The 22,013-nt window shown below is 41.0% G+C and overlaps 1 protein-coding gene across 6 annotated transcripts in view; it reads right to left on the bottom strand.

Annotated features, from left to right (window-relative positions):
• Positions 1 to 22,013, bottom strand: part of DOCK4 (dedicator of cytokinesis 4) — a 386,414-nt gene that overhangs the window by 70,963 nt on the left and 293,438 nt on the right. For all 6 annotated transcript variants that reach the window (XM_061640010.1, XM_061640007.1, XM_061640006.1 and 3 more), the window contains 2 exons: positions 14,706 to 14,801; positions 12,281 to 12,341 (listed from right to left, as the gene is read on the bottom strand). In XM_061640010.1, the coding sequence (XP_061495994.1) occupies positions 12,281 to 12,341; positions 14,706 to 14,801 (157 nt within the window). The remainder of the gene's footprint in view (positions 1 to 12,280; positions 12,342 to 14,705; positions 14,802 to 22,013) is intronic.

A 22,013-nucleotide genomic window follows, 5' to 3' on the forward strand; every position in this document is an offset into this window, starting at 1 on the left:
CTAAAATGGCATGAATATATATAAACATTTGCAATTTTTATCCAAATATACTGCCTCTTTTGTAATGTTACAGTTTCTCTTTTTCGGAAATTTGCATATGGCCATCCTAGTTATTAAAATCCCGCTTTAGGATGCACACCTTAATGTGGTGAGGGGGTTTGAGAGTATTGAAAAAGCTAAGAGCAATGCCGTCAGGAGTCTAGACCAAGAGGCTAAACTCCTAGCAGGGGCACCCAAGGTGGAATGGTGAAAGCTGAGACACCAGACTAAGAAGGATCTAGACTCAGAGGAAGGCAATGGTAAACCTCTGAATACCTCTTACCACGAAAACCCTATGAACAGAGTATCCAAAATACAACATGAGATAGTGCTGAAAGATGAGACCCCCAGGTCAGAAGGCACTCACCGAGCTACTGAGGAAGAACAAAGGTCAAGTACGAGTAGTGCTGTGACTAATGACGCAGCTGGGTCAAAGCCAAAAGGAAGCCCAGAGGCTGATGTGCACAGATGCAAAAGGAGAGTCCGGAGTTGTACGACACACAAAACAGGAACATGGAATGTGAGAAGCATGAACCAGGGAAAGTTAGAAATTGTCAAGCAAGAAACAGAACGTATCAACATTACAATACTTGGTGTGAGTGGATTAAAATGGATGGGAATGGGACATTTTCAATCAGGCAACTACAAAATATTTTATGCAGGAAATGAGAAATTAAGAAGAAATGGCATTGCTTTAATAGTGATAAGTGATGTAGCAAAAGTAATTAGGAGCTACAACACAAGGTCTGAGCAAGTGATATTAATGAGATTAAACGGGACATGTATTAACATCATCATCCAAGACTATGCTCCGATGGCAAATGAAGAAGCAGAGGAGTTGGAGAGATTTTACACAGAAGTATAGGAGGAAATTATCACACACCAAAACAAGATGTGTTGATAATCAGGGGGGACTGGAATGCAAAAGTAGGGAAAAGAGAAGAACCAGTAATTGTGGGGAAATGGGGCTTAGGAGACAGAAATGAAGCAGACTTATTGAAATTCTGTGAAGCCAATAATTTGTTTCTTGCAAACACATTTTTTGAAAAACCGAAAAGAATACTGTATACGTGGGACTTCCGGTTTGGCTTCTTCCGGGTAAGACGTACCTTTCTTTTACGCTGCATATTTCTCACTTTATTGCCTTAATTGGATAGCTAACTCTTGGGCTGCTGCCAAAGACTTTGAAGCCTTCCTTTAAACTGATTATATGAGCTTCTGAAGAGAGAACTTAGTTATAAAGCTATCGAGATCTTAAACCATAAATCTTAGCAGACCGACTCCCGGCTGCCGCCATTATAAATCACCAGCCCGAAACAAGAGCAGAGCAAAGAACATCCCGAGAGAGAGGAAATGGATAACAAAGCACAACATAACAGCTTTCAACCAGCAATCACACGTTTTTTTCCTCCCAGACACAATTTGTCTCAACATACAGATCAGCCCCAAATAAATCAATGCGCAGCCCCTCTTTCTAAACAGTACCACGAATGGTCACTTGAACGTCATTTGCCTGCTCAAACCAACTTTTTGAACTCAGCTTCCAAGAGTTTAGCCAAGGAACTTATGGATGCTGGCTTTAATTCCTCTCTAAATTCAATTTTGGAGGGACCTCCTTCTGAGTTACTTACAATTGACTCTTATCAAGCGAGGGATGAGTCATATATACGCCCTCTTGGAAAGGAAATAACATCTGGACTAGCCCCGAAAGCCCTCCAACAGAACGGGCAGTCACTAATACTGGAAGAATTACACTTAATCAAAACTTACATCACTGAAACCAATAACCTTCTCACAACTCTAGTCCGGGCGGTTGGGCCTTCACTACCCGGAAGCATGGGAGAGCTCAACCCCACGGAGCCCTCACACAAGAGTCAATCTAACAACCATTCTGATGGAGATTGTAATAAAAAAGATGCAACCTCCAAATTAAGGAACGAGGATCAATCTTCAAAAAGCAAATCGATATCAAAAAAGAATCTTAAAATGGCAAAAAAACCAAAATATAAGAATAATAATAAACCTACTGAACAAAAGAAATTCAATTTCAAACCGCTATTCAAACTGATGGAATTAAAACCTAAACAAAAAATAGTAAATTCCTCCCATTCTGTTATTACTGGAAATCAGCCCATCAATCACCTTGCAGGCCGTACTTCTTATAGTACCCCTCGAGGCTCAGATCCACCTTCAGTCATTGATATTGATGAATCTTCACCCTCTTCGTACACTGGGATAGCAAATATCAGTACTGACAATCGTTTTGAAATACCTAATACATACGTAAAATCTCGGAACTTAATCCTCCAACAGAGGAAATTGGTTATCTCCTACTGCCGCATAAGTCATGGAAACAGCTCAAATTATCCAAGCATTCCTGCTTTGGATTGGCGTTTTGGAAAAACTCTACATTCAGGTACACGTACGAACTATATCCATTCCATGACTAATATCTCTACCAATTTCTATGAATGGCGCCTAATAGTGACCCTTCACTCTCAACATATTGCCAACCAGATTTTCCGAATAAAAGATCAATTCAGAAGAGCCGGCTTAACGATCTCCAGGTATTACATCAACAGGGCTCCACCAACTCCCTTGATAGCTTTTTTTGATCCAGGGGCGAATGCACCTGCTTTATTACTGCAAGACTCCTCAGCTGAGGCCATGGCCCAAACCACAAACTCATCAACTTCAGATACGCTATCACAGCACTCTTATGAGGATCCCAAATCCCTTTCAGCCTGTATGAAGGAGCTGGAACCTGAAGAAGAACAACTTATTGAACTTTACTCCCTTCTTCCTGATACTGAACGGTCAATACTCGTCAATAAGCTCTACCAACTGATACGACATTTTAAAACATCAGCAGCAGAGAAGGACTACTTGAACAAGACTTCTAACCAAAACTTCGTCGATAAGGAATTTTTGGGAGGCCATGTATCTCGACAGAGGAACCCTCCAGTGGACACTAATATAATTCCAACTCCAAAATTAATTCACAAACCGATCTTGGTAGGGGACACATGGGATAAAGCCAGACACCTATACCCGGAAGAACTAGGCTCTCCCTCTGGGCAATTTGACATATCCCATTTGTGTAACAACTCTACTTTGTCTCCTATAGCGGAAGATTCGATCTGACAACATACCCCTTCCAGAAATTTTGGAGCTACTATACCGTCTCCACCTTGTCCCCCCAAACAAGATACAGTTCACTTTCTATCTTGGCATCTGGCCGGCTGGAACTCTAAACAAAATGATCAAGAACTCCTGGCCTATTTGGGTAATTATCATATAATCGCGATACAAGAGACCTGGTCCACTACGACACCAACTATGAATGGATTTTCTTCTTATCACCTTCCAGCGATGCTTCCCACCACTGGAAAAGGCAGAGCAAAAGGAGGGCTAGCAATTTTTATTTCTACTTCCCTATCAGTTCATCACACCGAACTTCACCCCATGGCAGACTTTGCCATGGCAGTTCTTCTCCCGTTTCAAACAACAAATATTATAATTATCAATGTGTATATCCCTCCATCAAATCAACGGCGCCATATAGAAGCAATATGGGATTCTCTCGATAACTATCTAACCGACCTAGAACACAGATTTCCAAACGCTAAATTGATTTTGCTAGGTGATTTCAACGCCAGGATTGGTCCTAACAATGAGACGCTGTTTGCCTCCACCCTATGGCATGAGGAAGATACCGAACAGTACTCCTCTCCCCTTGACAGATCATCGAAAGACTCTAAGACCAATTATGGGGGGATATGTTTGACACGAACTGTGGGTATCCATGATCTCTTGATTTTAAATGGACTCCAACATATTAAAGGTAGCGGGGAATTCACTTTCATCTCTTCCCGGGGAAATAGCGTGATCGACTATATTATAATATCAAAGAAACTATTGAGTCAAAAAATATCTTTTGCAGTTGGATCTACTCAAAACAGCGATCACCTCCCCCTAATATTCCACTGTCACATTTCGGAGGAAATCTGTCTGAATAAGAAATACAACCCAACCTTAAATCATACATATCTTACTCATAAAAAAACGATCTGGACCCCAAATCTGGCCACAAAAATTACATCTTTCCTGAATGCACCTTGGGCTTTGACCATCCGTGAACAATTAACAAACGATGTAAATTTATCCACTCTTTTCACCCATTATGACCAATTACTATCAAACCTAACCTCTCTCCTGTTACCTAAAACCACTAGAGCCAATAACAAGTCCCGTGCCGCGTCTCGCTGGTTTGATGGCGAATGTTTAGATCTTAAACGCCAACTCAGAAATGCCTACTTACTTTATCGCCAGCAAAACCTTAACAGTCTCCCTCCCGAATATTACGTCATCAAAAGAAACTACAAACAGGCATTGGAGATCAAAAAAAGAGAGGCCATACAGGAGGTCTGGCAGTCTTTGATAATCGCTGCCAGATCTAAAAACCATAAAAAATTTTGGTCAATCATTTCCAACTTGATGAATTCCTTACCAAACACATTTTGTAACATCCCACCTCAAAAATGGGAACGTTTCTTCCTGGAATCTTCCCATCCAATCTCTCCAAGTTATATATCCCCCCCTGACTTTTCAAACCTCCCCCAGTGGCCCCCAGTTACCACAAAGGAGATTCTCTTTTTGATAAAAGGTCTTAAGACTGCAAAGGCCCCCGGCCCCGATAACATTCCCCCAGAACTCTTGATAAATTTTCCTGACTGGTGGGCCCCGATTCTAGCTAACCTTTTCACTAAAATCAATAATTCAGGCCAATTTCCACCGATCTGGCGAGAAGCTATTGTAGTTCCAATCTTTAAAAAAGGAGACAAAGAAGATCCGTCAAACTATTGGCCAATTAGCCTATTATCAGTTATTGGAAAACTTTACGCGTCATACCTAAAAGAAAAACTGAGCAACTGGATTGAGGAAAACTCCATTTTGGGCGACAAACAGGCAGGATTTAGGAAAGCTAGGTCCACCCTTGATCACTGTTTTCTGTTGCACTTTCTAGCAGAAAAATACAAGAGAAACAGAGGAAATGGCCTTTATGTTGCATTTGTGGATCTTAAATCCGCATTTGACACAATCCCAAGAGACATCCTCTGGACAAAACTAACAAATCTATCAATAGACAAAAGACTACTTTTTCTAATACGTAACCTGCATCAACACACTTCCCTTAGAGTCCGCTGTGGTCGAGACTGAGGTTTAACCAACGCAATTCCCATCAGTAAAGGGGTTAGACAGGGCTGCATACTTGCTCCCCTTCTGTTTAACTTATACCTTAATGATATCAACTCCATCTGCATGTCTAATGATTATCATTCACCCAAAATTGGGATCCACCCTTGTCCCCTTCTCCTTTATGCTGATGACGCGGCCCTCCTTTCCCTCTCCAAGGTTGGTCTTAAGCGTCTTTTACGCGCCTTTATGTCCTACTGTGAGCACAACCAACTCATCATTAACTACAACAAAACTAAAATTTTAATATTTTCGAGATATAAATCCTCTGGCTCCTGGACAGTAAATGCCCAACAAATTGCACTTGTCCCACATTATAAATATCTCGGAATTATTTTTCACTCTACGCTCAAATGGAACACCCATATAAGGGCCGCTATACTAACCGCACGCACAACTGTTAAAAACATCTTACATTTCTTCTTCCGTAAGGGAGGAAGATATGTGCCCGCAGCTACCCAGGTCTTTCAGTTAAAAATCATTCCCCAGCTTTTGTTTGGAGTGCCCATCTGGATACATGCACTGGCTTCCCCCATCGAGGTAGTCCTTTCCTATTTTCTACGATGATTGCTGGGTGTACCAAGATGCGTCCCGACATCTGCCCTAAGATTAGAACTTGGCCTTCCTTCTATTCAATGCCAGGCTTGGGCGCTAACTTCCAACTACTGGGCCAAATTAGCCTATGAGCAGTGCATGGGCTTCCTAAAATATCTTTGGAACAATTCTTTTTCCTCCACCTGGAGTAACAAACTTTTGAGAAAACTTTCCTCTATTGGTCTATCTCACGAATATTTGACAACTCTAACGTCAACCTCGGCTAAAGCCCTTATTCGTACCCGTCTTTATGACATAGACTTCCAAACTACCCTCACAAATGCTACAAAAATCTGTTCCCCTCTATACTTTAAACTAAACCCAGAACCTTTTAAATATTCCCCATATCTGGACTTTCTAACAGATCCAAACCTTCGGTTGGCTTTTACTAGGGCTAGGTTCAATGTCATTCAATCCGCATTACTCACAGGAAGATTTCAAAAGATTCCGCTGGACCAACGTCGATGCCCCTGTGGCAATGACATTATTGAAACGCTTTCACACGTTGTATTTGACTGTCCACTATACCACAACATACGCTGCCATTCATTATTAAATATATTTCAACACCTTACTTTAATGGCTCCCACAAATAAGATTGGCTATCTCTTATCAGGGCGCAATAAAGGAATTACTATAAAAGTTGCTAAATTCATCCATTTTGCGCAACGGATACATTCAGAATTTTTCCAAGCCTAAATTGCTCCATCCCAGTGGATTCCCCTTTAACAATAATTTGTATTAATTTACCAGTTCACTTGACATGTATATACGTTTAACTTACATACTTCTTTTAACTGTTTTTATTCTGTATTTCGTAACTGCCTATAACAGGACGGGTCTTTGACTGCAGATAAAGACTACTACTACTACTACTACTGTATACGTGGACATCACCAAATGGACAATATAGGAATCAAATTGTTTACATAACTGGTAGCAGAAGATGGAGAAGATCCATACTTTCTGCGAAAACAAGACCAGAAGCAGATTACGGTACAGATCATGAACTGGTCCTATCGAAAATCAGAGTAAAGCTAAAGAACAACAAAGCAAACATAATGCCAAAATACAATTTAAATTACATCCCAGAAAAAATATAAAGATCAAATAAGGAACAGATTTGAGGCTTTACACGTAGTTGACTTAGAACCAGAAGAACTATGGACTGAAGTCAGAGGCATTATCAGGGAAGAATGCAAAAAGACAATTCCTCTCATTAAAAAGAAAGACCTCAAAGGATGACTGAAGAAACTCTTAAAATGATTAAAGAGAGAAGGAAAGCAAAAGCAAGAGGAGACAGAAACACGGCCAGAACCCTAAATGCAACAATACAGCGACTAGTACATAGGGACAAAGAGAACTATTACAATAGTTATTGTATAGAAATAGAAGAGGACAACAAAATGGGACGAACAAAAGATTAGAGAAATGAAAGGGAAATTTAAACCAAGAGTAGGGATGTTAAATAATCAACAGGGGAACACAATGACTGATCGAGATGAAATAAAAGGAAGATAGAAGCAATACACAGAAGAACTCTATAAAAGAGATACCAGGATGTCAGATTCATTCATGGAGGAACCGTATGATGAAGAATCAGAAATTTTAGAATGTGAGGTGAAAGCTGCTCTTAAAATTTTGGAAGAAACAAATCACCAGGAACAGATGGCATACCAATAGAGTTGCTACAAGCTACTGAGACTGAATCTGTCCAAATTTTGACAAAAATTTGTCAAGAAATATGGAAAACTAAACAATGGCCCACAGACTGGAAGCGTTCAATATATATCCCAATTCCAAAGAAAGGGAATCCCAGGGAATTATCAAACTATTGCCTTAATATCCCATGCAAGTAAAGTAACGCTCAAGATTCTACAACAAAGGCTCTTACCATATATGGAGCAATAAATGTCAGACGTCCAAGCTGGATTTAGAAAAGGAAGAAGCACCAGAGATCATATTGCAAACATACGTGGGATAATGGAACGGACCAAGGGATTTCAGAAGAAAATCACCCTGTGCTTTATAGATTACAGCAAATCCTTTGACTGTGTAGAACATGAAAAACTATGGAATGCTTTAAAAGAAATGGGGGTACCACAGCATCTGATTGTCCTGATGCACAACCTATACACTGGACAAGAGGCTACTGTAAGGACAGAATATGGAGAAACCAATTGGTTCCCAATCAGAAAGGGTGTGAGAAAGGGGTGTATTTTATCACCATATTTGTTTAATCTATACGCAGAACATATGATACGAAAAACGGACCAAGATGAAGGAGGTGTGAAAATTGGAGGGAGATATATCAATAATTTAAGATATGCAGACAATATCAAACTACTAGCAGAAACCAGTAATGATTTGAAACGAATGCTGATGAAAGTTAAAGAGGAAAGCACAAAAGCAGGACTACAGCTGAACATCAAAAATATTAAAGTAGTGACAACAGAAGATTTATGTAACTTTGACGCTGACAATGAGGACATTGAACTTGTCAAGGATTATCAATACCTCGGCACAGTCATTAACCAAAATGGAGACAATAGTCAAGAAATTAGAAGAAGGCTAGGACTGGGGAGGGCAGCTATGAGAGAACTAGAAAAGGTCCTCAAATGCAAAGATGTATCACTGAACACTAAAGTCAAGATTATTTAGACCATGGTATTCCCGATCTCTATGTATGGATGTGAAAGTTGGACAGTGAAAAAAGCGGATAAGAGAAAAATCCACTCATTTGAAATGTGGTGTTAGAGAGCTTTGTGCATACCATGGACTGCGAAAAAGACAAATAAGTGGGTGTTAGAACAAATTAAACCAGAACTGTCACTAGATGCTAAAATGATGAAACTGGGGTTGTCATACTTTGGACACATAATGAGAAGACATGATTCACTAGAAAAGACAATAATGCTGGGGAAATCAAAAGGGAGTTGAAAAAAAGAGGAAGGCCAAACAAGAGATGGATTGATTCCATAAAGGAACCCACAAACCTGAAATTACAAGATCTGAACAGGGTGGTTCATGACAGATGGTCTTGGCGGTCGCTGATTCATAGGGTCGCCGTAAGTCAAAATTGACTTGAAGGCACATAACAAGTTATTTAAATGCTACTAGTCTCAGTAGTCATTCTGAAGACAGCTTCTTTCATTTCAGCATCATGGTGTGCTTTGCAAGATTAATGACTTTTCACTTCAGCTGCTGCTATTAAAAGAAATTTCCCTTTGACACAGGATCCACAGCAGCCACAAACAGCAACACAAAGCATTGAAAGTGGCTTTCTTGATTAGTTGGAAGAAGCTACATGAAAGCATGTTTAAGTGAAGCAGGACACATAGGTCAAGTACTGTAAGACAAATGTATCATTGGTACCTCTTTGTCTTATGAAGTGCAATATTACCGTTGTACTTAAAATGGACTTGCTGGATTGTAAAATCATGCCTACATGCATACCAGGAGAATCTAATCTGAGACATTTGGAGACATTTTCATCAGGTTTTGTAAATGGTAAGGTATAGTCCATATTGATGGTTACAAGGCAGGGACATTAAAAGAATTGAGCAGTCTGAGCCCATGAATAAAGTAGAAAGAAAAAACAACCTTGCAATTAAAGTGTCACCAAGGTTTCACAGTTCTTACCCTGACAAGCTCTTGCTGTTAAGAAAATGATTAAGAGCCTATTTGGCTCTTCATATAAAAGGCACAAGTTTGGGCTTTTCAAGAACAGTCTTCCCTGAGCTTCATTAATCCACCTTTCGTACTTGTCTTTACGGCAAAGACTTTCTTAAATTAAATAGATTTTTGTGGACATTACAATGAATATTTTGATGAGCAATTTGGAAATTGGCAAGGATTATCATAAATTTGTGCCACTGGTTACATAGCAGAGATGAGTGATTTGGAAACTATGCAGAAGAGGCCCACTGAAGTGCAAATGGCCTTGTCTCTGGCTATCTTTTGCTAGTTGGTAAAAAAATAATTCTGGCATCTGCTAATTATTATTATTATTATTATTATTATTATTGAATTTATTAGTCGCCCATCAGGCTGGTTCACCAGCCACTCTGGGCGACGTACAGAATAAAAACAATACATTAAACATTAAAATTTAAAAACAACAGTAAAAGCCTAGGCCATCCCAAAAGCCTTCCTGAAGAGCCATGTCTTCAGGGTCTGGCGGAAGCTCATCAGAGAAGGGGCACTTACTGTGTCTGCTTCAAAGGTCATTTTAATCTGTGCTTTCTGCCTTTACTGTATTTTGATGCATTTGAAAGTTTTGCATTCAAGGTATTTTATTGTGGCATTTTTAATATATTTTAATTATATTTTATGGCATTATGATTTTAAAATTGTTATAAGCTGTCCTGAGCACTAGAAGATTGTAAGAGTGGGACAGAAATCTCTATCAATAATTTGAAGTATGTTTTTTATATTTGTTACACCCCATGAGAGCTTATTATTTGCTACATTGGCAAGACAAAAATATTAACAAAAGAGACCACCATCACATATTCTGGTCTAAATTCCACTGAGTAAGGCTAAAATGCAAAAGTATTTTATCATCATAAGCCACCCTCTGGTCCTAAGGGAGGAAGGGTGGGCCCAAAATCTTATATAAATAAATGGTCGCAGTAATCCAATGTTGCTGACTGAACTAGAAAAAATACATTTTCACTTATAGGGGTAAAGTGTTATACCATTTTCTATCTTTTGTAAAGATTAGGAAGGTTTCTGTTACAGGCAGCCAAGATTTCATTAACCAGATCTCTTGTAGGCAGAAAATCCTTTGAAGGCTGCAGTCCTCTGCACACTTTCCCAGGACTAAGCCCTATTGGACACAGCAGGATTTACTTCCTAGGTGAATTGCACTGTGACATGCTTTCTAATTTTGAGTTGAATCAAACATTAGTCAGAATAGACCCATTGAAATTAATGGAAATGACTAACTTGGGTTTTATTTCAATGGTTCTCCTCTAAGCAGAATTAGTTGGATACAACCCTTCTCTTCTACTCTGAACCCGCGTGCCAGCAAGATGGTCCTGTGACTTACTGTGTCACCTGCAGAAGTGACAGCGGCAAGAGTACTAAATGCTCAAAAGGACTCCAGCCAGGGTTGTCCTGGTAAGTAACATTCCTGACTTATTAAAATATAAAGCCCAACTAAAATAAAATAGTAGATTGCCTCTGAAAAATGAAATAAATTGATGAGTTTGAAACAGTAGCCTCTTTTATTGTTTACTTTCAATTGCTGTGATAGAATATAATCTCCTTAATTTCCAAAGTCCTACAAGTGGGAAAATGTGAAATATTAGTGGTTGTATGTGGCAATGAACAAACACAATGTACTTGCAATGTACTTGCAATGGTTGTAATGTTGCCAACAGTGTAGATAATCTATAAGGCAGTGGGAAATTAAGTGCTAGATTCAATGTTGGCAGACCCTCTTGCCCACGGGCTATGACCAATTATGTGGAAATCATCCACATTGATCAGACAGGTCATGGTCAGCTCTACAAATGCTGTTGAATTTATAGGATATGCTCTCAGTTCCCTGGATGGAGGCCAACGTGACTCTGATGGAGTGCATCATTCTGTTTTCTGTGTATAAATGTCAGAGGTAATGGTGGCCTCTGCTGACGGATGTGATGTATGATATTTGCTGTTTGCAAGAAACTAAGAAGGAGATTGTTTTAGTATTTCTCGATTTACACCTTAACTTTTTTTAATTTGAGAATTAAGAAGCTTATCATGGCACAATTTCAAGATTTGACAGGAAAACTACAGGGGTTTTTTCCTGAGCAGAATTAGATCCAGTCATGTTTTAATCAATTAATAAACAAACAAGACCCAGTAATGCATCCCTGCTTGCATTCATTACAATGAAACATACTGATATATGTGGGTACAAATGTTAAGTGGGTACAAATGTCACAGGTAGGGATGCCATTTATTCCCTTTCTAGTTGTAGTCCCGACCCCTCCTCTGTTATTAACCACTGTCCTCGAGCCTCTCAGCTGACTCAAACTGTTGCTCCCTTTCCCCATCCCCAGCAAAGTAGTGTATCCACTCAGAAGTATTTCCTTCTCCTTGGATATGTATTTTTACTGTCCCACGTTCCAGCTTATAATATATAATATAGACATGCACACCCCACTACCCAAAATACAGACTGGACAATTGTATTTTTGCAGGCTTATAAATATATATTCAAATGTAACATGAATAGTTTATGATTCTATAATAGTTTTTGAATTCATTAATGCTGCAGTGGAAATTGTACTTTAAATCTGAATTTGGAAAGCAGGCTATTAAAAATGTGTTCCTTATTTAAACATTCAGATTTTAAAGTGTCATAACATGATCTCCCAAGAGAAAGAGAGATACGCACCAACAAGCTGACAGTGCACCCAATCTTTTTGCCATCCACTTCTCCCATTTTCATGCAGTCCCTGCAGGTGTTAAAAAAAATCAGATCAAATAATGTGCAGAAGAATTAATTATGCATGCCATATAAAATGATGTATCCAAGATAAATTCTGTATTAATAGACTCAAATACTTGTTGATTCAAGAATGTATGTCAGCTGGTACTCTAGCTATAAACCAAATGCAAACTAAAATCTCAGAGTACAAAGACATGATTTAGGGTAAATCAAAGTATGTGTAACTACAATAACTGCACATTCATCCTTTGTTTCTGCCTTCATTTCCCTCCTCTTCTTCTGTTCATGTTTATTGTGGAGATCAGGAGCAGGGCATCTTTCTTCTATCAAGAGTTAATGACCCACAGATCATTATTGTTATTATTATTAGGTATACTGCTTATTCTGAGCCAAAGCTCCAGTGTGTTCAACCCCAGAATCTGCAAGTTTAGCCCCCAAACTAGTTTTCTGTGTTGGATTTGAGCCCTTAAACATGAAGAGCAATAAGATGCAGAGTGCCTCTGAGGGCCTTTAACTACAACCACGTGCTGCTTTAATATGAAATTTGCAAGAGTATAATTCCAAGCAAGCTCCTTGTATTTTATAAATTTCTTCCTGGCTTCAGGTCTCAGGCGGGCTCACTCTCACTCAATCACTTGCACACTCTCTCTTGGCAAAAGAGCACCTGGAGGCATCCAAAGTCTAAGTCAAATGGCTGTGGCCTACCCACAGACTGAGACTTAGAGCCTGGCTGCTCCATAGCCAGCATGGGATACGAGATAGTGCTTCTATCAGCCAAGACCTGGGACAGCATTTGCACTCCCAGCACATCAGGCAGCTGCTCCATAGCCAAAAAATGGGGCAAAGGAATTAAGAGGAATGGAGCTATACTCCTGTGGGGTCCTCTGGTGCCTTTCCCACAGCATTCTCTTGATGCCTCAGCTACACCAGAACTGGGCAAAACAGAAGAGTGCTGATCTATTATCCTGGAGCAGGAGTGGGGAACCTCAAGCCAAATGCAGCCCTCCAGGCCTCTCTAGCTGGCCCCTGGGATTCTCTCCAAGCAACACACTCTTCCTAGCCACATCCCCTCTTCCCAGGCCACACCCCCTCACTGGGCCTGCTTCACACCCTGCAGGAATGTTTTTGCCTGACTGGAATGTGTCCTTGAACTGTGATAATGCCTCTTGCTTGACTTGATAGAGGATAGAGAGGATAGAGAGAGGTGTGTGCAGAAACTAGCCTATATAAAATTTACATTTGATGCTCCACTCACTTTTTGCCTATGACCCTGCCCACCCAGCACTTGGCCACCAGAAGGTCGCTGAGAAGAAAATGCAGTCTTTGAGCTGGAAAAAGGGTTCCCCATCCCTACCCTTGGAGGCTACATTGCAGCTTCCAGACTAAACTGTCTTTCTTTTTAAACCTATCTAGTCCATGGGCAATCTACACCATAGATTGTAAGACCTTTGTGGTAGGGACAGATCCTCTTGTTCTCTGTAAAGCATCAATACATGGATAACATTTATTTATTTATTTAAAAATGAATATCCCACTACGTATGCCCAAGCTTCATTTCTGGATCCACACCATAAATCTTTAATAACTTAGCTATCTTATAAAATTGAAAGCAAGGATAACAATTATGGTTCAGATCCTCATCTTTCCAGGATATTGAGTGAGTCTACCTATTAATCTAAAATTAGAAAGGAGTAAAAAAACAACCCTGAGACTAGTGCTACCTATCTCCTACATCTTTTATCTGGTTTGTCTAGCTGCCATTATGTTTTCAGGCCACAGATGGCCTCTCTCTATGCCAAATATACAGCCCCTTAGACAATTAGTCCTCAATCCTTGACTGTGTCTGTTGTGACAGCTCCTACAGATGTTAAAAGTGAGAAAGGTAAGAATTGCAACCTGCCCTGTACAGGATCCATCTAGTGCACAGTAGGGGTGCATAGTAGTGTGCCTTTGCTATCCAATATACAACTGACATTTACTACCCTAAGGGACACATTTGGATCTGATCTACACATTCAGAATCACGACATTTTACTAACATTCTGTGACTACAGAATATTTGCTGGGGGGCGGGGGGGAAGCTCCCTGAAGATAGAAAACTATCATGTCAGGGAGAAGGCTATGTTAGAACTCTTCTTCCTGGCATGCAAGCTTGCTTTTGACAGGCAATAAGTGTTTTTTGGGGAGGGGGATCATTCAAACATGACTTTCCCCTCGTATCCTATATTGAATTCTGAACTCCTGAAACTCGATATTTGATGTTGTGTGTGTTTTCATGTTCTAGCTGATGATAATTTTCTCCAGGAAAGCTGACAGTCAACTTTCAGACCATGACATATTTCTTTCTATAATGCATGCAGCAATTGCTCACCTGTAGTCCAGCAATCTCTCCATAAGACGGGTTACAGTGGCAATTAATGAAACGCCACTTTCTCTCCATGTTTCACGTTCAATTTTCTTCAGCAGGCTAGAAGGAATGAACCCAGGGCAAAATATCAGCGTTTATTTTTACCGGTCTCCATAACAACCAATTTATACTCAAATGTACCCAAAAATGCCTTAGCAGTATCTGCTCATTCACAGATTTTTATTTTTATTATTATTATTATTTCTTTCATACACAGTGCAATTGCAAATATTGTCTTACCTGGGATAAGGACCAAAGAGTGGAATTCTACTCCAGGAAGCATTGACAAGGCAAATTGATTTTTTTAGGTTAGCCAACTTCAAGTCAACAGAGAGAAAGAGAGATAACATCCTATTTTCAGAATATACCCAGACATTTCACAGCCTTTTCACAAGTCAGGATTTATTGCATTCTCACCCTATTATGCTATTCATTAGACCTGCATTTCAACATCAAGAAAAGAAACTGAAGATTTTGTTACCTAGAAGAGAGCATTTCCCATCTCACTGCTTCCCTTCCGATGAGATTTCAAATCTTCTCAATGTAGGATTTTTTTTCTACTTTAGTCGACAGTAGTTCTGCACCCACACAATTTACTGCATTGTAACTGCCACAGGAAAAGCCTTTTCCTGATGAGATTTGTTTTTTTAAAAAACCCCAAACACTTCCCTTTTGCTTGGTGCTATTTATGCATTTCAGTCTCATTCATTTAACCATTAAATAATTGATAGGTTCTTGGTGGCAAGTGTTAACCAAATCCACCAGGTCAATTAGAATTAAATGTACTGAGCCCTTGAGTAATATCTAAGTACAGATATAGAACCACTGACAATAATACCAATAGACACTGGCTAGCATTTGCTCAATTTCAAAAATGAGAGGTGTTAGGTATTGCTTGGGAAGTCCTTTCCCCAAATTAAGATGCATGCAAAGCTCACTGCTATATAGGGGTTGAGAGAAGTAAACTCTGCATATGTGCAAGGAAATTTTGCCCTTTATGATTGCTTCTCATATTCCATATTCTTAAGGTGCTGGAAAGTGAATGAACTTGCTCAAGAGCCCATTGTAATTATACCTTTTGCATAAGTTTCTTGGGAGAAGCTTTGAAATGTTTCCATGCTGCTGGCATGGATATAGGTGGGGAGGGGACAAGACTCCCCTGATTAATCATAATCCCAGATTCCCATCTTTACTTTCTAAGTGTCTAGCATTTCTAGCGTGTAGACAGGCACTGTTCTTCTCATTTTATGATGAAAAACTAGCTTGCTCCTCCTTTCAGTGTGCCCCGCTTTGAAAAATCCTGTGGATGCCCATGGCTACTGGTATGTGTTTTGTAAAGTTAGGAATATTGGACAAATTGCAGAAAGGGAAAAAAGTCAATCGTCATGCTCAGTTTAAAAAGAGAAACAGCATGGGGTGGTCAGACCAGGTGGCCAGGCATGTTGCTTAGATCAAAACACTGAAGACCAACACAAGACGCTTGTGGAAAGGAGAACCAATCATATCTAAGAGCTAGTAACACAACCATCTGGGTGCACAGTGAATGCATATGGAGTCCACTGGGATTTGGTAAGCCAGTTCTACATATCAATTTCCAAGTTTAGAATTTGACTTCCAACACCTGTTGAGTAATGCTAGTTTTCTGCCAATGCCTGGCTCACTATGGATTGGGACCAGAGCTTGGAAAAGTTACTTTTTTGAACTACAACTCCCATCAGCCCCAGCCAGCATGGCCACTGGATTGGGCTGATGGGAGTTGTAGTTTAAAAAAGTAACTTTTCCAAGCTCTGATTGGGACCATGTGCAGGCTTTTCAAACTTTTTCCCCACACATGCCACATGCCTAAGGGCTATTAACCTTTAGCTAATCAAAAGCTATCTTGGGCTACCCTTTGTGTTTAAACACCCTACAATTTCAGCAACTATGAGCATGCAGCAAACTAGTAGTCCTAGGCCCTCTGTGAGTATTTATTATCTATTTAAAAGATTTATAAACCGCTTCACAGCCAGAGGCCATCGAAGCATAAAGCCCACGTTCTAAAAGCAATAATTTCTATGAAACTCTAAAAACAATAAAACCATAGCTTGCAAATTCAAGGAAAAAATAACAATAAAACCATATCTGCAAATATTCAATTAATATTCCATAAGTGGGTCATTCCTCAAGTAAGGCTTTCTTGAATAAAAATGTCTTAAATAGGCAACTAAACATGATAACATTAAGCGTCTGTCAAATTTTGGCTGGTAATTGATTCCAGAGGGCTGGAGCTGCAACACTGGAAGCCCGATTGATAGTGCAGGTTGAGTGCACTTCTGGGGCCTGATGCTCTCTCAGCAGTGCCCCATCTGAGGAACAGAGTTGCCATATAGGGATATATGGGGCAAAGCAGTCCCTTTGAAATACCACCCCCTTTCCTACAGACCTTCTTGGGAGTTAAGATCCAACCTATTATTGTAATTTTAAACTGTTTTTAATGTTGTATTTTAAATTATTGTGACCTTCCCTTGGGCCACAGAGTGGACTGGTAATAAATCAACATAATAATCATCATAGATAGAATTCTGAGTAGTATGCTAAGGAGAGGTATGCAGTATTTGACTGCTGAGCTCCAAGTTTATACTTCCCCTTTCTGCAGCTAAGAGAAAGCTAAGCAGTAAAAGTCTATTCCTGGGATGGGAGAAAGGTTATGGTTCTTCATGCTATGAATTTCCCAGTTGTCTACTTTACATTAATATGCCATACAGTGAAATCCTATGTAATTTGAGGAGAAATGTCCATGTAATGGAAAGCTGCAGCCAATGGCAGCTCCCTAGGATACATCCCTGTGGGTTTACAGGCATATGTTGCCCCTTCAGACATAATGGAGCTCACCAGGAAACACATCCACATACAGCCTGAAACAGCTCTGAGTGACATAAGTAAGGGTACCAAAAGGTTGGGTTTCATCTATTTCAATTAATTCAGGAAAATGTACTGGATTCATGTAGAAACACTGAGGAATTAGAAAATTATGCTGAAGGAAAATGTTCTCTAGCCTGAAGGTTTCTCTCCCGCCAAATATCAAAGACTTGCTCAAGGTGAGAGAGCATCTCAAAATGAGGACTGCTATAATCTCTTAGAACGGATATGGATTATCAATTTAAATACAGGCTTACCTTCAGTTTACATTTTTGTACCCAGTATGTATATGTATGTGTGTATTTATATGCATATATATATAAAGAGAGAGAGAATTCAAGAATTGATGCAAATCTTTTGGATGGCTGACCTTTCAAAGATAATACACAAAGCTAACATTCATCATAAAAGAGTCTTTCAAATGTAAGCCTTAGCTTCCTCAGGCAATATCTAAATAGGAAGTAAAAGAAGTGAAGGGTATTCCAGCTAAGATGGTATTCTTTCCTGCATACTATGAAATATAAACTCTCTTATATGCTTTACTGTAATATTTTATTCCTTCTCTCTTTGATCCTTTTCCAGGGGTCTGTTTGCTTTCCAAGCACCCATACTAGAGTGGTGCTTCTTTAACCTTCAGCTAGATTGCCAGCATTCAGCAATAATCCTTGCTTTGCACTGGCTCAGCACAAGTATAGAATTATATATATAGAAAGGATAAGTGCTCCATTTCTGTATATTTTAAAGGGGAAAGCATGTATATATGCATGCACCCTTCACAACAGAGCCAGTGTTTTGTATTCAGCTATCTGTACCTGAGTAAATAGTGTGAGATCTGCCCTTACTGTTGGTAAAAATGAGTTTGCATGAATGTAAGTGCTCTTTATGCAGGGCATTGTAACCGCTCACATTCCTACTTATCAAAGAAATAAAACAAAATTTGTTTTCTTTGTGATTGAGGCAGTGCTGCAGTTAATTTGTGTGTGTTCAACTATGTGGAGTGGTCATCCAATGTTAAATTACATGAATCATTCAAACATAGGACTCAGCTGTAGTGACCTTCTAGTCCAGTCAGTGGCGTACCTAGTGTATTTGACACCCAGAGCGGATCATTTTTTAACATCGCCCTCTTCTATACGACCTTGCATGGAGCCCGAGTGAGGTGGGACCAACTGCTTCCTATAGACATCTTTTGCCTCCATGTCTTCTCGCGTGGCAGTTGCTGTGTCAATGGGGGGGAAATGGAGACTTGTCTCTGTCTCTCTGGCAGGCGGGTGGGGGAAGCCAAAAGAGCAAAACCAAAATATAATCCCCTCACAGTTGCAACAGTCCAATCTACCACCGCCACCACCTTGACTAAGAAGGTGGATGGCGGAGAGAAAGAGCCTCCGTAGATGAGTAGGATTCGCCGCTCAACCATCTTTCTTGGCGCGAGTGAGGGAATCAGCGAGGGGAAGGAGGGGAAAAGGGGCTGCTGAGGGAGCTTGGCCACTCCCCCCACGGGCTCCGCACTGTGCACTCTCAAGCTGAGAGGGAACCAGGCAGAACCGCCTTACCCCAACAGCGCAGCCCGCCAAGTCAGCGGGGCTTGAGGGTTTTTTTTAATTAAGGTGGGGGAGGGGACATAGAGGTAAAATGGAATTGGGCAAATAGATGTGGAGAGAAAAGAGGCTCAGGGAGAAAAGTGAGGGGAGCTGCACAATGGGGGGAGATGAGGTGAGGCCGAGATAAAAAATGGAGGAGGTGAGCAACTGTGTATAAATGGGTGGAGGCTGAGGTAAAAAAGTGGAGGAGAGAGTGGCTTAATGGGGCGATAGGCTGAGGTAAAAAGTGGAGGAGAAAGTGGCTTAATGGAGGGAGAGGCTGAGGTAAAAAAAGTGGAGGAGAGAGTGGCTTAAGGGAGGGAGAAGCTGAACCAATACAAAAAATAAGAATCCAGTTAAGACTCCAGGCACTACTGACAGAACTTATTTTTTGAGTAAACCTGCTTGGGATTGGATTGCTAGGATGTAATCCTAAACATGTTGACTTGGAAATAAGTAGGATTCTCTTCCACTGGCCTTGGTTGGGATCTGGCTGTGGAAGATTTTTTGCTTTTGCAAGGGAGTTGCAGTTCTAAAACAGCCATTTCGGGAACATTCAGAAACACACTCCCTGTTCTGTCGGTTCCAGTGTGTCTCCAGCTCTCTTTTCTGAAAATGGGGGCACACAATGCGAGTCAAACGCTGCCCCTTTTTACTGTTAAACCTCCTGGGAGCAGCTTGAGCGTGTTTTTTTAAAAAAAATTGCTTCAAAGAGATTTTGCAGCTGATTGGCAGATCAATCTGTTCCCCCTTCAGGTGTGGTGAATGGAAACGTTTTGATCTGGTGACTAGTGTGTTTACAGCCACACTGCAGATCTATGTTCCGATCCCCAGTCAGTTGTAAATCTGCCTGAGTGGCCTTGGGCCTCACTACTTGGCTACTTTGAATTCCATAGAAAAAGGATGGCATTAAAAGGTGATGAATAAATTTAAAACTCTGTGGTTAGCAGGTTACACTTAGCAGATTGCCAGGAGAGGGGTAAATCACTCTGGCAAAGGTCTGAACCGATCACTTGCATAGAGCTTTCCCCCTCCCTCCTCCTTCCATCACTCCATCCACTGAGCTTGACCCCCTCCAGCCCTTACTCTCTCTCCCTCTCCAAGCTTTTCCCACCTGCAATAAATAAGTCCCACATGCTGCCCAACCCTGCTCTAAAAGCTTTATGGCAGGCAAGAATGAAGCTCTTTTTCCAACATCAGTGATGGGGAAAGCATCACCTGTGTCTATAAAGAAGGCAACAGCACTATAAAGCAGGAATGGCTAACCTGTGGCCCTCCAGGTGCTGCTGGACTACAGCTCCCATCATTCCTGACCATTGGCTATGTTGACTAGGAATAATGGGAGTTGGCGTCCAACAGCATCTAGAGGATGACATGGCCTCTATCCCTGCTATAGAAAATTCTTTGTTACAGAGTCCACCGCTGGAGGTTCTCTTCCCTTTCTCTAAGGCTGGGGTGGGGAATCTTTTTCAGCCCAAGGGACTCATTCTCCTTGGGGACCACTTTATTTATTTATTATATTCTACCCCACCTTTTCTCCAACAAGCTCAAGGAGGCATACAAACATGGTTCTCCCCCCCCCATTGTTATCCTTGCAACGCCCCTGTGAGGTAGATTAGGATGAGAAACAGCAGATGGTCCAAGATCAAGTGAGCTTTATGGCCAAGTGGAGATTCAACCCTCGTCTCCTAGGTCCAAGTCCAACACTCTAATCACTACATTATTATTATCATTATCATTAATAATAATAACAATAGTAATAATAATAATAATTTCAAACAGTAGTGTAGTGGCAAATTTAGTAGTGCAGGGTCCCTTCATGAGTCATGCCATGCCCCCTTACAGCCTTTCTCTCTCTCTCTCTCTCTCTCTCTCTCTCACACACACACACACACACACACACACACACACACACACACACTACTTGAGCAATCCCTCCTTCAGTAAGTAAGCACATCTGCATACATACCTCTCCCCCCCTCTACTTGAGCACACACACCCTTCAGCAAAGATCCTCCCTGGGGCAAGGAAGCACCTGCCACCAGCTCCACCTTGCTAGCAACGAACAGCATTCTGAGCATGCAGGGACCCACCCATTGCTCCATCCTTTCCTCCATAACTTTTTTTAAAAGCAAGTCCCCATCTCACCAAACGTTTGCTGCTGGCTGGTAGCCTGAGCTTGCAGTGATATCCCTTCCCACCCTCCCAGCTAGCCCCAGCCCCCAGCACAGTTTTTTTAAAGTAATTCCAAGCCAAAGGGCAAAGGAGGCGAAGACCACAGTTTGAGAATCTCTGCCTATAGAATTAAAGTAAATACCTGGGCTTGACTGTCCACCCTCCTTGCCTCTTTGCACCTCTTACTCTCAACTGCTCATGACTCTCTCCTTCCCACAACAGATGGTGAGAGCCAATCAGCATGAACGGGGATTGTAGGAATGAGATCAGCAGCAGCTATGGATTTGCTGCCAATCTGCCACTGCCACCACAGAGGAGGAGGAGGCAGGAGAGGAGCCCCCCCAACCAAACAAACAATAGAGCGGAAGCCTCGGCAATAGTTTCTCCAACAGGGCCATACTGTGGAGGACAAAGAGAAACAGGAAGAGGAGGCACCACACAGTGGGGCAAGACACAGGCTGCCTGCTTGGGTGGGCAAATACCCACTTAATTCCACCCCTCCCCAGTTTTTCACACATCCCAGCCGGCAGCCTGTCTCCTTCCCCACAGTATGGCCCTCTTCTTCCTCTTCCATGATCTGTCCCCACTTGGGGAGGCTGTTGCTGAGGCCTCCGCTCCA

The sequence above is a fragment of the Rhineura floridana genome, chromosome 8, assembly GCF_030035675.1.
Source record: "Rhineura floridana isolate rRhiFlo1 chromosome 8, rRhiFlo1.hap2, whole genome shotgun sequence".
In the NCBI taxonomy this organism is placed as follows: domain Eukaryota; kingdom Metazoa; phylum Chordata; class Lepidosauria; order Squamata; family Rhineuridae; genus Rhineura; species Rhineura floridana.